General features: G+C 46.2%; 1 protein-coding gene across 1 annotated transcript in view; it reads left to right on the top strand.

Moving 5' to 3' along the window:
* armc2 (armadillo repeat containing 2) overlaps positions 1–13,898 on the top strand; it is a 119,410-nt gene that overhangs the window by 87,708 nt on the left and 17,804 nt on the right. The window contains exons 13-14 of the mRNA XM_055634977.1: positions 6,139–6,469; positions 11,333–11,455. Of these exons, the coding sequence (XP_055490952.1) occupies positions 6,139–6,469; positions 11,333–11,455 (454 nt within the window). The remainder of the gene's footprint in view (positions 1–6,138; positions 6,470–11,332; positions 11,456–13,898) is intronic.

Raw genomic sequence — 13,898 nt, 5'->3', positions numbered from 1 at the left:
CGCCGAGGTTTTTGACGTGAGGGTTGAGTAGTGGGGTAAGGCTTCCAAGGCTGCCTGCTATCATTTTGCTTGAGTCCTTGGGGCCGAGAAGGATGACCTCAGACTTACACTCGTTCAGTTGGAGAATGTTTTGGGCCATCCAACACTCTGTATCCTCGAGGCAGCGGATAAGGTTAAGTAGATTTGATTGGTTTTTGGGCTTCAGAGGGAGATAGAGTTGTGTATCGTCTGCGTAGCAATGGAAGGAAATGCCGTGCCTTTGAATGACTTGGCCTAAGGGGAGCATATACAGGGAGAAGAGAATGGGGCCAAGGATGGAACCTTGTGGAACCCCACAGCAGAGGCTAGCTGGGGAGGAGAAAGAGTTGCCTATGTTAGTAGAGAAACTCCCACCTTTGAGGTAGGAGATGAACCAGCTCAGGGCCGTGCCAACAATACCAACCCCGTACCGGAGACGGTCAATTAGGATGGTGTGGTCGACAGTATCAAATGCTGCGCTGAGGTTGAGAAGGAGCAGGATTGCACAGTCGCTGGGTAATAGGGTACTGCCAGATTCACCTCTACCCCATTGTGGACATTGGGACTTTGTCTCTGGAACTGATGCGCTACAATGCTGAGAACTATATTCTAGCACTCTGAATCTTCCCCTTTGCTCCACTTATTGTAGTGAGTTTGACTGTATTATATCTATGTATACGATTATTCGGGTAGCATGCAAAACAAATCTCTTCACTGTATTTTGGCACACGCGACCATAATAAACCTAAACCTACAGGAGGATAAGTCGTTAACCGCGTGCAACTGATACCGCTTAAGAAGGCCACGTTCAAGAATAATCTGTTGGAGTACTTGAGGGAGTGGAACAAGATAAAGCTGAAGGCCTCTCCTTAGCTCTACTGTGACTGTGTGCTTCTTGTTGCTTTCCTTATCTCAGTCTTTGCAACACAGGCATACACACACATGCCAGAACAGATTGAGGGGGCTGCTTAAAGTCAGCTGCCACATTTTTGTGTGCTTCACAATCTAATTTCCGTTCAAAGAAAATCAACTCTGCTTCTTATTGAAATTGACCTGCAAAGTGAACAGAAATGTGCAAACTATGGGATTCTGCAGGTTGAATAAGTGTTATTGTGTAGGAAGGAACTGCAGATAGTGTCATAGAGTCATACAGCGTGGAAACAGGTCCTTCGACCCAACTTGCCCACACTGGCCAACATGCCAATACACAATGGACAATAGACACTAGGTGCAGGAGTAGGCCATTCGGCCCTTCAAGCCAGCACCGTCATTCAATGTGATCATGGCTGATCTTCCCCAATCAGTACCCCATCCTGCCTTCTCTCCATATCCCCTGACTCCACTATCTTTAAGAGCCCTATCTAGGTCTCCTTTGAAGGTACCGAAGAACCGGCCTCCACCGCCCTCTGAGGCAGAGAATTCCACAGACTCACAACTCTACACTAGTCCCACTTACCTGCATTTGTCCCATATCCCCCTAAACTCATCCCATCCATGTATCTCTCTAAATATTTCTTAAAGTTGCGATTGTACCTGCCGCAACTACCTCCTCCGGCACCCTACCACCCTACCACCCTTTGTGTGAAAAAGATGCAGGTTTTACACTAAAGATAAGCATAATATGCTGGCGTGACTCAGCGGGCCAAGCAGCATCTCTTGAGAAAAGGAATAGGTGAACTCTCAGGACGAGACCTTTCTTCAAACTTCTTCAGTCTTATTGTACTTGCCCCATTTTCCTATCTCCAGTTCCTCCCCCCCCTCACTCCTCCCCCCCCCCTCTACTTTCAGTCTGAAGAGGGGTCTCGACCTGAAACGTCTCTCCAGAGATGCTTCCTGTCCCGCTGAGTTACTCCAGCATTTTGTATCCATCTTCAGTGTAAACCAGGTTCTGCAGATTCTTCCTACACAATAACACTATTCAACCTGCAGAAACCCCAACTTTGCACATTTTTGTTTTCATTGGGTTCATCTCTATGCTACCTGACTCCAGCACTTTGTGAGTCTCAAGAACATAACGAGTTCATTTTGAACAAACAAAATAAATGTGCACATATTGTAACTTTGCAACCAACCTTGGACATCTGAAAGATCCAAATGCAAGATTGTTTTGTCAGCCGAGATAGCTGAGAACCAACTAGTTAATAATTTTGGCTTAACTCAGCAAATACAACTTGTCTCTGAATCAGAAGGTCATGGCTTTAGTCCAAGAACCGATCACATGATTGAGGCTTGGCTGTGGTATGATTCTTGGTTTTATGTGTAAGATCTTAGACTAGAGTACGGCGACTTGTGCAGCTGAATATAAAAGAGCTAATTTGAAAAGGAGCAGGAGATTCTCAATCCCTGCCTCAATCAACAGCAACAAAAGCAGATCCATTTCATAGAATGCATAAAAATACAGCACAGGATCAGGCCTTTCAGCCTACGATATCTGTCCACATTGCTCCATTCCCCGTGTATCATGTGCCAATCTAAAAGTCTCATAAATGCCTCATTTTGTTTAGTTCAGAGATACAGTGCAGAAACAGGCCCTTGGCCCACCAAGTCCATACCAATCAGTGATCCCCACACACTAATGCTATTGTACACATACTAGGGACTTTTTCTCACAGAGAGTGGTGAGTCTGTGGAATTCTCTGCCTCAGAGGGAGGTGGAGGCGGGTTCTCTGGATGCATTCAAGAGAGAGCTAGATAGGGCTCTTAAAAATAGCGGAGTCATGGGAGAAGGCAGGAACGGGGTACTGATTGGGGATGATCAGCCATGATCACATTAAATGGCGGTGCTGGCTCGAAAGGCCGTATGGCCTACTCATGCACCATCTATTGTCAATTTACAATTTTACCAAGCCAATTAACCAACAAACCTGAACATCTTTGGAGTGTGGGAGGACTGCCATTCAATATGATCATGGCTGATCATCTAAAATCAGTACCCCTGTCCCTGCTTTCTCCCCATAATCCCTCAATGGCGTTAGCCCCAAGAGCTGAATCTAACTCTCTCTTGATAACATCTAGTGAATTGGCCTCCACTGCCTTCTGTGGCAGTGAATTCCACAGATTCACAACTCTCTGGGTGAAAAAGTTTTTCCTCAAATCAGTCCTAAATGGCCTCCCCTTATTCTTACACTGTGACCCCTGGTTCTGAACTCACCAAACATCGGGAACATTTTTCCTGCATCTAGCCTGTCTAATCCCTTAAGAATTTTATATGTTTCTGTAAGATTGCCTCTCATCCTTCTAAATTCAAATGAATATAAGCCCAGTTGACCCATTCTTTCATCAGACCACACCTGGAGTATTGTGTGCAGTTTTGGTCACCTAATTTGAGGAAGGACATTAGTGCTATTGAGGGAGTGCAGCGTAGGTTAATTCCCGGGATGGTGGGATTGTCACATGCTGAGAGAATGGAGCGGCTGGGCTTGTATGCTCTGGAGTTTAGAAGGATGAGTGGGGATCTTATTGAAACATATAAGATTAATGAGGGTTTGGACATGCTAGAGGCAGGAAACATGTTCCCAATGTTGGAGGAGTCCAGAACCAGGGGTCACAGTTTAAGATTAAAGGGTAAGCCATTTAGAACGGAGATGAGGAAACACTTTTTCACACGGAGAGTTGTAAATCTGTGGAATTCTTTGCCTCAGAGGGCGGTGGAGGCCGGTTTTCTGAATACTTTCAAGGGAAAGCTAGATAGGTCTCTTAATGATAGCGGAGTCAGGGGATATGGGGAGAAGGCAGGAACTGGGTACTGATTGGGGATGATCAGCCATGATCACATTGAATAGCGGTGCTGACTAGAAGGGCCGAATGTCCTACTCCTGCACCTATTGTCTATTGTCTATTTTGATCCACTTCGTGACCAGTAAGGTTGGTGACGAGATCAATTTCAAACCTGCCTGATCAGTTTTTGTTTTGCATTAGAAGTATTGATCACTTTGGGCCATGGGTGATCAGAGTGTCAGTGAACTGTATACATGGAATCAGACACAGGAAGGTCATTGAATCCAGGCATCCTTCCAGGCATGGCTTTCCAATATTGTTCCAATAATGTAGTCGACTTGATGGGTCAAATGGCCTAATTCTGCTCCTTAAAATTGCGAATATCATTCCAACTTCCCCACCATTGGCTCCATCTACACTTCACGTTGCCTCAGAAGAACAGGCAACATAATCAAAGACAGACACAAAATGCTGGAGTAACTCAGCAGGACAGGCAGCATCTCTGGAGAGAAGGAATGAGTGACGTTTCGGGTCGAGGCCATTCTTCAGATTGAAAGTCAGGGGAGAGAGAAATGAAAGATATGGAAGGGTAAAGTACCACTCCCGCTATTCCATGAATTAACCTGGTGAACCTACGCTGCACTCCCTCAATAGCAATAATGTCCTTCCTCAAATTAGACCAAAATTGCACACAATACTCCAGGTGCGGTCTCACCAGGGCCCTGTACAAATGCAGTAGGACCTCCTTGCTGCTAAACGCAAATCCTCTCACTATGAAGGCCAACATGTCATTAGCTTTCTTCCCTACCTTCTGTATCTGCATGCTTACTTTCAGTGACTGATGTACAAGCACACCCAGGTCTTGATGCACCTCCCCTTCTCCTAATCTGACACCATTCGGATAATAATCTGCCTTTTTGTTTTTGCCACCGAAGTGGATAACCTCACATTTATCCACATTATACTGCATCTGCCATGCATCTGCCCACTAACTCAACCTGTCCAAGTCATTCTGCAGCTTCATAGCATCCTGATCGCAGCTCACACTGCCACCCAGCTTTGTGTCATCTGCAAACTTGGAGATGTTACATTTAATTCCCTTGGACAAATCGTTAATATATATTGTAAATAACTGGGGTCTAAACATTGCGGTACCCCATTAGTCACTGCCTGCCATTCTGAAAATAACCCGTTAATTCCTACTCTTTGCTTCCTGTCTGCCCACCAGTTGTCTATCCATGTCAATACTCTACCCCCAATACCATGTGCTCTGATTTTGCACACTAATCTCTTGTCAAAAGCTTTTTGAAAGTCCAGATACACCACATCCACTGGCTCACCCTTATCCATTCCTTGACCATGTGCAGGCAAAGGAGATTGGTTTATCATGACATCATTGTTGGTACAAACATTGTGGGCCGAAGGGCCTGTTCCTGTGCTGTACTTTTCTATGTTCTATGTTCTAATCTACTTCATTGACTGAAGTGCAGGAAGTTTTCAAATTATTCTAGACCAGGGGGGAAGTGGGTTAAGTGGATGGTGGGGTTGATGAGAGTTCCCCCCTCCCTGATCGGCCCTCCCCACTCCCTTCCTTGTGCCCAAACACCGGGATCGTGGGACCAAAATGCAACCCAGTACGATGAGCAGCCCCTTCAGATATTGGTAGAGGGGCAGCAACCTCGTTACCATTGGCAACGTCCCATTGTGACATCATTGTGGCAGCCAGCTTGAGAGCCCATTGTTACCGTTGGCAACGTCCCATTATGATGTCATTGTAGCAGCTGGCAGCCAGCTTGAGAGCCCATTGTGATTGGTGCATCGTGACATCATCACTGTGAGAAAGCTGGAAGCCGTCTGTGGGAAGGTGGTTTTAAAATTTTAAAACGGTTAATAACTTTGGAAATATAGGTGGCAATGTGGCGGGAAGATGTTTATCGTCACCAGGGGGGGAATGTGAGTAGGATGTGTGAAAATGGGAAGGCTGTGGCCTTGCGTTTTGAAGAAGATAGGAATTAACCAGATTGGCAAACACACATAAACAAGACAAAGACTTTTAGTTATATAGAGATTTAGATACTAGGCTTCCGAATTGGATTTACACTTGATTTTAACAGTGTGCAAAATGAATCATATATATTCTAAACACAAAGTGATGGAGTAACAGCGGGACAGGCAGCATCTCTGGAGAACATGGATAGGTGACGTTTCGAGTCGACACCCTTCTTCAGAACCGAAACGTCACCCATTCCTTCTATCCAGAGATGCTGCCTGTTCCGCTGAGTTACTCCAGCATTGTGTGCCCATCTTCGGTGTAAGCGAGCATCTGCAGTTCCTTCCTACATATTTATTATTAAGTTGTCACAATTCACACCATCACAATGTGTTTTCTTTTTCACTTTCCAGGATTTAATAGTCCGTGTTGTCTTCATTTTGGGAAATATGACTGCAAAGAACAATGATGCGAGAGAGGAGTTGTATAAACAGGAGAACAGTGTGGAGACGTTATTGACATTGTTCCAAATATATCATGAGCTAAATATCAAGAGAAAACTCACTCCACCACTGACTCAGAGCGAAAAAGGAATGACTGAATCCAAAAGCCAGAAACCGTCCGAGGTGGAAGATGTCTTGATAAAGTTGATCAGAGTGATTGCCAATCTATCTATAAACAGCGAGGTCGGCTCTGCACTCTCTGGAAACTGGACCTGTGTGGAACTGCTCATTAAAGTATTAGGTTGGTATGCAGTCTTTTATGCCGATATATGAATAAGTAAATGTTTAAAAAGCATGTATCTGCTTCAATACAGCCAATAAGAGTTATTTTAGAATTACCTACGGACTCAGGCGACTATTTGCATGTTAGCCACAGAAGCAGATCTACAATCACGTTACAATCGCTCCTTGCTCTTAAATCCCTATTCGAACCGCAACATTTCTTACTAACTATAACACTGAACAGTATTCCCTTATCATGTATCTGTGCACTGTAAATGGCTCGATTGTAATCATGTATTGTCTTTCCGCTGACTGGTTAGCAAGCAACAAAAGCTTTTCACTGTACTGAACTGAGCTTTTGCAAGTAAAACGTATTGTATAATGAAAAGATCATATGGTAGATAATGAAGAGTTTAGATTATGTTTCAGTTTTTGGAAAGTAAGTAATGAATACTGCACAGTGGTGTGGTGAGTAGATCTGCTGCCTCACAGCACCAGAGACCTGTGTTCAATCCTGACCTCGGGTGCTGTCTGTGTGGAGTTTGCACGATCTCCCTGTGACCACTTGGAAATCCTTTTTAGGTTAATTGGCCTCTATAAAATTGAAGATGGACACAAACTGCTGACGCAACTCAGCAGGTCAGGCAGTGGCACTCTCGAGAAAAGGAGCAGGCAGCGTTTCAGGTCAGAACCCTTCTGCAGATTTAAATAGTCTATTCCTGTCAAATTACCCCCAGTGTGTAGGGAGTGGAGTGAAAAATGGGAATAGCATAGAACATGTGTGAACAGGCGATCGATGGTCAGCATGGACTCAGTGGGCTGAAGGGCTAGATGCAGGAAGATTGTTCCCGATGTTAAACAAGGGGTCACAGTTTAAGGATAAGGGGGACATCTTTTAGGACCGAGATGAGAAAAACATTTTTCACACAGAGAGTGATGAATCTGTGGAATTCTCTACCACAGAAGGTAGTTGAGGCCACAGTTCATTGGCTATATTTAAGAGGGAGTTAGATGTGGCCCTTGTGGCTAAAGGGATCAGGGGGTATGGAGAGAAGGCAGGTACAGGATACTGAGTTGGATGATCAGCCATGATCATATTGAATGGCGGTGCAGGCTCGAAGGGCCGAATGGCCTCCTCCTGCACCTATTTTCTATGTTTCTAAGAGCCTGTTTCCATGCTGGAGCTTAAACCAAAAATACATTTTTCTTAGCAATTTACATATCATCTGAAACCTTGTGACACTCTTGAATATGTTTACAATTCAAATTATGGATTATGTTGCTGCCATGACTAAACTCTTCCTTGGAGTTTTATTGACATGTCCATGAGTATGAAGCCAAGTTTACAAAGCTGTGGCTGTTGCGTCTGCCTTGTTTTTAAAAATTGTTTTTCAATAATAATCAAATTATGTTTATATTTCTGAACTTGCGAGGTTCTGGCATTGTAAAGAGTATAAATCACAGTGAGATTGGCATTGTACTTTGCTCCACACTACCTTGGTTCAGTGCCAATGCAAACTGGGAGGAACAGCACCTCACCTGTAGTTTACAACCTAATGGTAGGAACATTGAATTCTCCAATTTTAGGGAACTAAACCTACAAAGTCCCTTCCTTCCTTCTCCCGCACCTAGAAGCTCACCCCTTTCTCCCCTACACCCTCCCCTTTCCACTTGTTCCAGCTGAGGATGCGCTGCCGTTGGAGAGGGTCCAGAGGAGGTTTACGGGAATTCTCCCAGCGTTGATTGGGTTAACATATGATGAGCGTTTAGAAACATAGAAACATAGAAACATAGAAATTAGGTGCAGGAGTAGGCCATTCGGCCCTTCGAGCCTGCACCGCCATTCAATATGATCATGGCTGATCATCCAACTCAGTATCCTGTACCTGCCTTCTCTCCATACCCCCTAATCCCCTTAGCCACAAGGGCCACATCTAACTCCCTCTTAAATATAGCCAATGAACTGGCCTCAACTACCCTCTGTGGCAGAGAGTTCCAGAGATTCACCACTCTCTGTGTGAAAAAGGTTTTTCTCATCTCGGTTTTAAAAGATTTCCCCCTTATCCTTAAGCTGTGACCCCTTGTCCTGGACTTCCCTAACATCGGGAACAATCTTCCTGCATCTAGCCTGTCCAACCCCTTATGCATCCACTATTTCTGGAGCTACTTCCTTAAGTACTCTGGGATGCAGCCTATCTGGCCCTGGGGATTTATCGGCCAGGCACCAGTTTGATGGCACCGGGCCTGTAGAAACATGGAAAACTTAGAAAAATAGGTGCAGGTGTAGGCCATTCGGCCCTTTGAGCCAGCACCGCCATTTAATATGATCATGGATGATCTTCTAAAATCAGTACCCTGTTCCTGCCAGTCGCCCATTCCTTCTCTCCAGAGATGCTGCCTCACCCGCTGAGTTACCCCAGCATTTTGTGCCTACCTCCCCCCACTCACATGTATCCACCTATCACCCGTCAGGCTATGTTCCCCCTCTCTTCCTTTCCAACTATCGCCACCCCCACCACAGTCAGTCTGAAGAAGTGTCCCGACCCGAAATGTCACCTGTCTAGGCTCTCCAGAGATGTCGCTGAGTTACTCCACCACTTTGTATTTTTATGTGAACCAGCATCTGCCGTTCTTTGTATCTACCAAATCTTTGCTCCGCTTTTAGAAACATAGAAACATAGAAATTAGGTGCAGGAGTAGGCCATTCGGCCCTTCGAGCCTGCACCGCCATTCAACATGATCATGGCTGATCATCCAACTCAGTATCCCGTACCTGCCTTCTCTCCATACCCCCTGATCCCCTTAGCCACAAGGGCCACATCTAACTCCCTCTTAAATATAGCCAATGAACTGGCCTCAACTACCCTCTGTGGCAGAGAGTTCCAGAGATTCACCACTCTCTGCGTGAAAAAAGTTCTTCTCATCTCGGTTTTAAAGGATTTCCCCTTTATCCTTAAGCTGTGACCCCTTGTCCTGGACTTCCCTAACATCGGGAACAATCTTCCTGCATCTAGCCTGTCCAACCCCTTAAGAATTTTGTAAATTTCTATAAGATCCCCTCTCAATCTTCTAAATTCTAGAGAGTATAAACCAAGTCTATCCAGTCTTTCTTCATAAGACAGTCCTGACATCCCAGGAATCAGTCTGGTGAACCATCTCTGCACTCCCTCTATGGCAATAATGTCCTTCCTCAGATTTGGAGACCAAAACTGTACGCAATACTCCAGGTGTGGTCTCACCAAGACCCTGTACAACTGCAGTAGAACCTCTCTGCTCCTATACTCAAGGAGCAACCTCTCTGCTCCTATACATTTTGAATGGAAAAGGTAGTCACAGGTTACAGACTTTGTCAAGTTGTTTCTTTGTAAGGCATTTCACACAGTTTCACACAGTTTGAGACCAAGAACACAAGCACTTGATTCACAGGGGCTTGGAAGCCCAAATGCTGCAAGATGAGTAATAATTGCAACAAGACCTCTTTCCTGCTTACTCAAATCTTGTAACAAAAGGTCAACGTGCTATTTTTCATCTACCTACTTCCTACACCTACGCATTAGCTTGATATAAAACATCTACAAGTTCCTTAAGCATCAACATTACCCATTCTCTTACTATTTACAATATATTCTGCTTTTCTATTTTGAGAACTCAAAAACGTTTTGTTTTTACATTTTCCTACACTATATTGCACCTGCCACTGACAAGGCTGGTTGTCATCCTCTTGTTGCCATCCAGGCTTCTAGGTCTACACACAAAGTGCTGGATGACGTCAGCAGGTCAGGCAGCATCTGTAGAGGGTATGGACAGATGATCTTTCGGGATGGAACCTTTCTTCAAACTTGGACCTTAGGGCGGCATGGTGGCGCAGTGGTCGATCTGCTGCCTTACAATGCCAGGGACCACGGGTTTGATCCCGACTATGGGTGCTGTCTGTATGGAGTTTGTACCTTCTCCCTGTGACCGCGTTGGTTTTCTCCGGGTGCGCTGGTTTCCGAACGCATACAGATTTGTAGGTTAATTGGTTTCTGTAAACTGCCCCTAGTGTAGGATAGAACTAGTGTACGGGGTGATCGGTGGTTAGCGTGGACTCGGTGCCATGAAGGGCCTGTTTGCACGATGTACTCTGAAGTAGCCCTAATTAAGTTCTGCCAGCACTTTGTGTTTTGTTTAAGATCCTGTTCCTTCTGTCTCCAGATATGAAGTTTGTAGGAGTCTGCAGGTCTGTAGGCCTGTTCCACTTAAGTGATTTATAGAAACATAGAAAATAGGTGCAGGAGTAGGCCATTCGGCCCATCGAGCCTGCACCGCCATTCAATATGATCATGGCTGATCATCCAACTCAGTATCGTGTACCTGCCTTCTCTCCATACCCCCTGATCCCTTTAGCCACAAGGGCCACATCTAATTCCCTCTTAAATATAGCCAATGAACTGGTCTCAACTACTTTCTGTGGCAGAGAATTCTACAGATTCACCACTCTCTGTGTGAAAAAAAAAAATTCTCATCTCGGTCCAAAAAGACTTCCCCCTTATCCCTAAACTGTGACCCCTTGTTCTGGACTTCCCCAACATCGGGAACAATCTTCTTGCATCTAGCCTGTCCAACCCCCTAAGAATTTTGTAAGTTTCTATTAAGTTTTGTCATTACACGACACGTCGCCTATATGGTCGTGAGTAGTCGCCCAAGGGTCACACCTTCTTCTGGTCACCGCTGGATTTTCAACATTTTGAAAATTTTCAGCGACCTGCTTGCGACTATGACGGATGCCGGCCGTCGCCGAAAAAATCGCGTAAGTGGGACAGGCCCTTTAAGATTGAGGGCAATTTCTCGATTGTTTAGAACAAATCATAACCATATTTTATCATTTTTGTTTTGCAACTAGAATCAAACAAGGTTGAAGAATGTGAAGAGCTGATGATGAATGCAGCCGCAACAATTAATAACCTGTCTTACTATCAAGTCAAGAAATCTGCTATCAGGACCAGGCAGCTGCATATCGCCGAATGTATGTCCATTACTCTAGTGTGACTCCGTCTATCACTGTGCTTTCTGTCAGAATTAAAAGGCACTTCAAGTTGTCTGATTGTCGGCACAAACATTGTGGGCCATAGGGCCCAATCCTGTGCTGTACTGTTCTATGTTCCATTGAAGTGAACACCATTTCAATTGCAGATGACACTACCTTGCACAACTACCCTATAAAGAATTTAAGAAGGAACTGCAGATGCTGGAAAATCAATTCTTCCCTTCCCTCCCGCACCACCCCCTCCCCGGGCACTTTCCCTTGCAACCGCAAGAGATGCTACACCTGTCGCTTTACCTCCCCCCTCGACTCCATTCAAGGACCCAAGCAGTCGGTCCAGGTGCAACAGAGGTTCACCTGCATCTACTCCAACCTCACCTTTTGCATCCGCTGCTCTAGATATCAGCTGGTCTACAACGGTGAGACCAAGCGTAGGCTTGGCGATCGTTTCGCCGAACACCTCCGCTCGGTCCGCATTAACTAACCTGATCTCCCGGTGGCTCAGCACTTCAACTCCCCCTCCCATTCTGAATCCGACCTTTCTGTCCTGGGCCTCCTCCATGGCCAGAGTGAGCTCCACTGGAAATTGGAGGAGCAGCGCCTCATATTCCGCTTAGGCAGTCTGCACTCTTGCTGTCTCCTCCCCTTCCCAGCTCTCCCTCAGCCCTTGGGCTCCTCATTTTTCCTTTCATCTCCCTCGTGCCCCTCCTCCTCCTTTTTTCTTTCTTCTCCCCGCCACCCACCCTACATCAGTCTGAAGAAGGGTTTCGGCCCGAAACGTTGCCTATTTTCCTTAGCTCCTTAGATGCTGCTGCACCCGCTGAGTTTCTCCAGCACTTTTGTCTACCTACCCTATAAAGAAGATAGACTCAAAAAGCTGGAGTAACTCAGAAACGACGGATGTAGGTGGTGATGTAGAGAGATATAGAACAAATGAATGAAAGAAGATCGACTCAAAAAGCTGGAGTAACTCAGCGGGATAGGCAGCATCTCTGGAGAGAAGGAAAGGGTGACGTTTCAGGTCAAAATCTTTCTTCAGACTGGTTCCAAGTCATATCAGCTTCAAAGTCGTCTTGTTGCGTCCCATTATCTGTAACAAGTGACAAGTAACATGTAACAAGTAGCCTTTATTGTCATTCATACCTTGCGGTCTGAACGAAATTTAGTTGCCTTGCAGTCCTACATATAGTACAAATGACAAAACACACAATAAACACAAATTAACATCCACCACGTTGTTTAAGAAGGAACTGCAGATGCTGGAGAATCGAAGGTACACAAAAAAGCTGGAGAAACTCAGCGGGTGCAGCAGCATCTATTGAGCGAAGGAAATAGGCAACGTTTCGGGCCGAAACCCTTCTTCAGACTGATCGGGGGCGGGGGTGGGCGGGGACAAGAAAGGAAAAAGGAGGAGGAGCTCGAAGGCTGGGGGATGGGAGGAGACAGCAGGGGGACTGAGGAAGGGGAGGAGATAGCAAGGACTAACAAAATTGGGAGAATTCGATGTTCATGCCCCCGGGATGCAGACTCCCCAAACGGAATATGAGGTGCTGTTCCTCCAATTTCCGGTGCTGCTCACTGTGGCCATGGAGGAGACCCAGGACAGAGAGGTCGGAGATGGAGTGGGAGGGGGAGTTGAAGTGCTGAGCCACCGGGAGGTCAGCTTGGTTATTGTGGACCGAGCGGAGGTGTTCGGCGAAACGATCGCCCAACCATTGTGTACCTTAACATCCACCACAGTGAGTTCACCAGGCACCTCCTCACTGTGGTGGAAGGCAAAAGTCTTAAGTCTTTGTCTCAACCCTTCTTATTCTCCCTCTGCGCCGAGGCCGCTGCCGCTGTCCCAGCCGCCGCTGTCGTCCACTGGGCCCGCGGTCGGGTCGAGTGGCCGCTGCCGCCGGAACGTGCCCCAGCTCCGAGTTCTGGTCGCCACTGCCGCTGCTCCAGCTCCGAGTTCTGGTCGCCGCTGTCCGAGCTCTGTCGCTGCCGCGGAGGAAGGCCCGCCGGCGCAGGCGGAGGCGGAGGCGGGGGATACGACAAAAGAAGTCGCATCCCCCGAAGGAAGAGACCAAAAACGTGTCCCCCCCCCCCCAACCCCACACATAATAATCATAATAAACCAAAAATCAACTAACAGGACAAAAGAACAACACAAAAAAGAAAGAAAAAACAGACGGACTGCAGGCGAGCCGCTGCTGCTAAGGCAGTGCCGCCATCTTGAACTCATTCTCACCCACAAACATCACCCATTCCTTCTCTCCAGAGATGCTGCCTGTCCCGCTGAGTTACTCCAGCTTTTTGAGTCTATCTTTGGTTTAAACCGTCATCTGCAGTTCCTTCCTGCAAATGAATGAAAGATATGCAAAAAGGTAACGATGAAACAGGCCATTGTTAGCTGTGGGCAGACACAAAATGTTGCAGTAAT

This window comes from Leucoraja erinacea, chromosome 5 (genome assembly GCF_028641065.1).
Source record: "Leucoraja erinacea ecotype New England chromosome 5, Leri_hhj_1, whole genome shotgun sequence".
NCBI lineage: Eukaryota > Metazoa > Chordata > Chondrichthyes > Rajiformes > Rajidae > Leucoraja > Leucoraja erinaceus.
The sequence above is the reverse complement of the archived record's forward strand: the minus strand, read 5'-3'. Positions and strand labels throughout refer to the sequence as shown.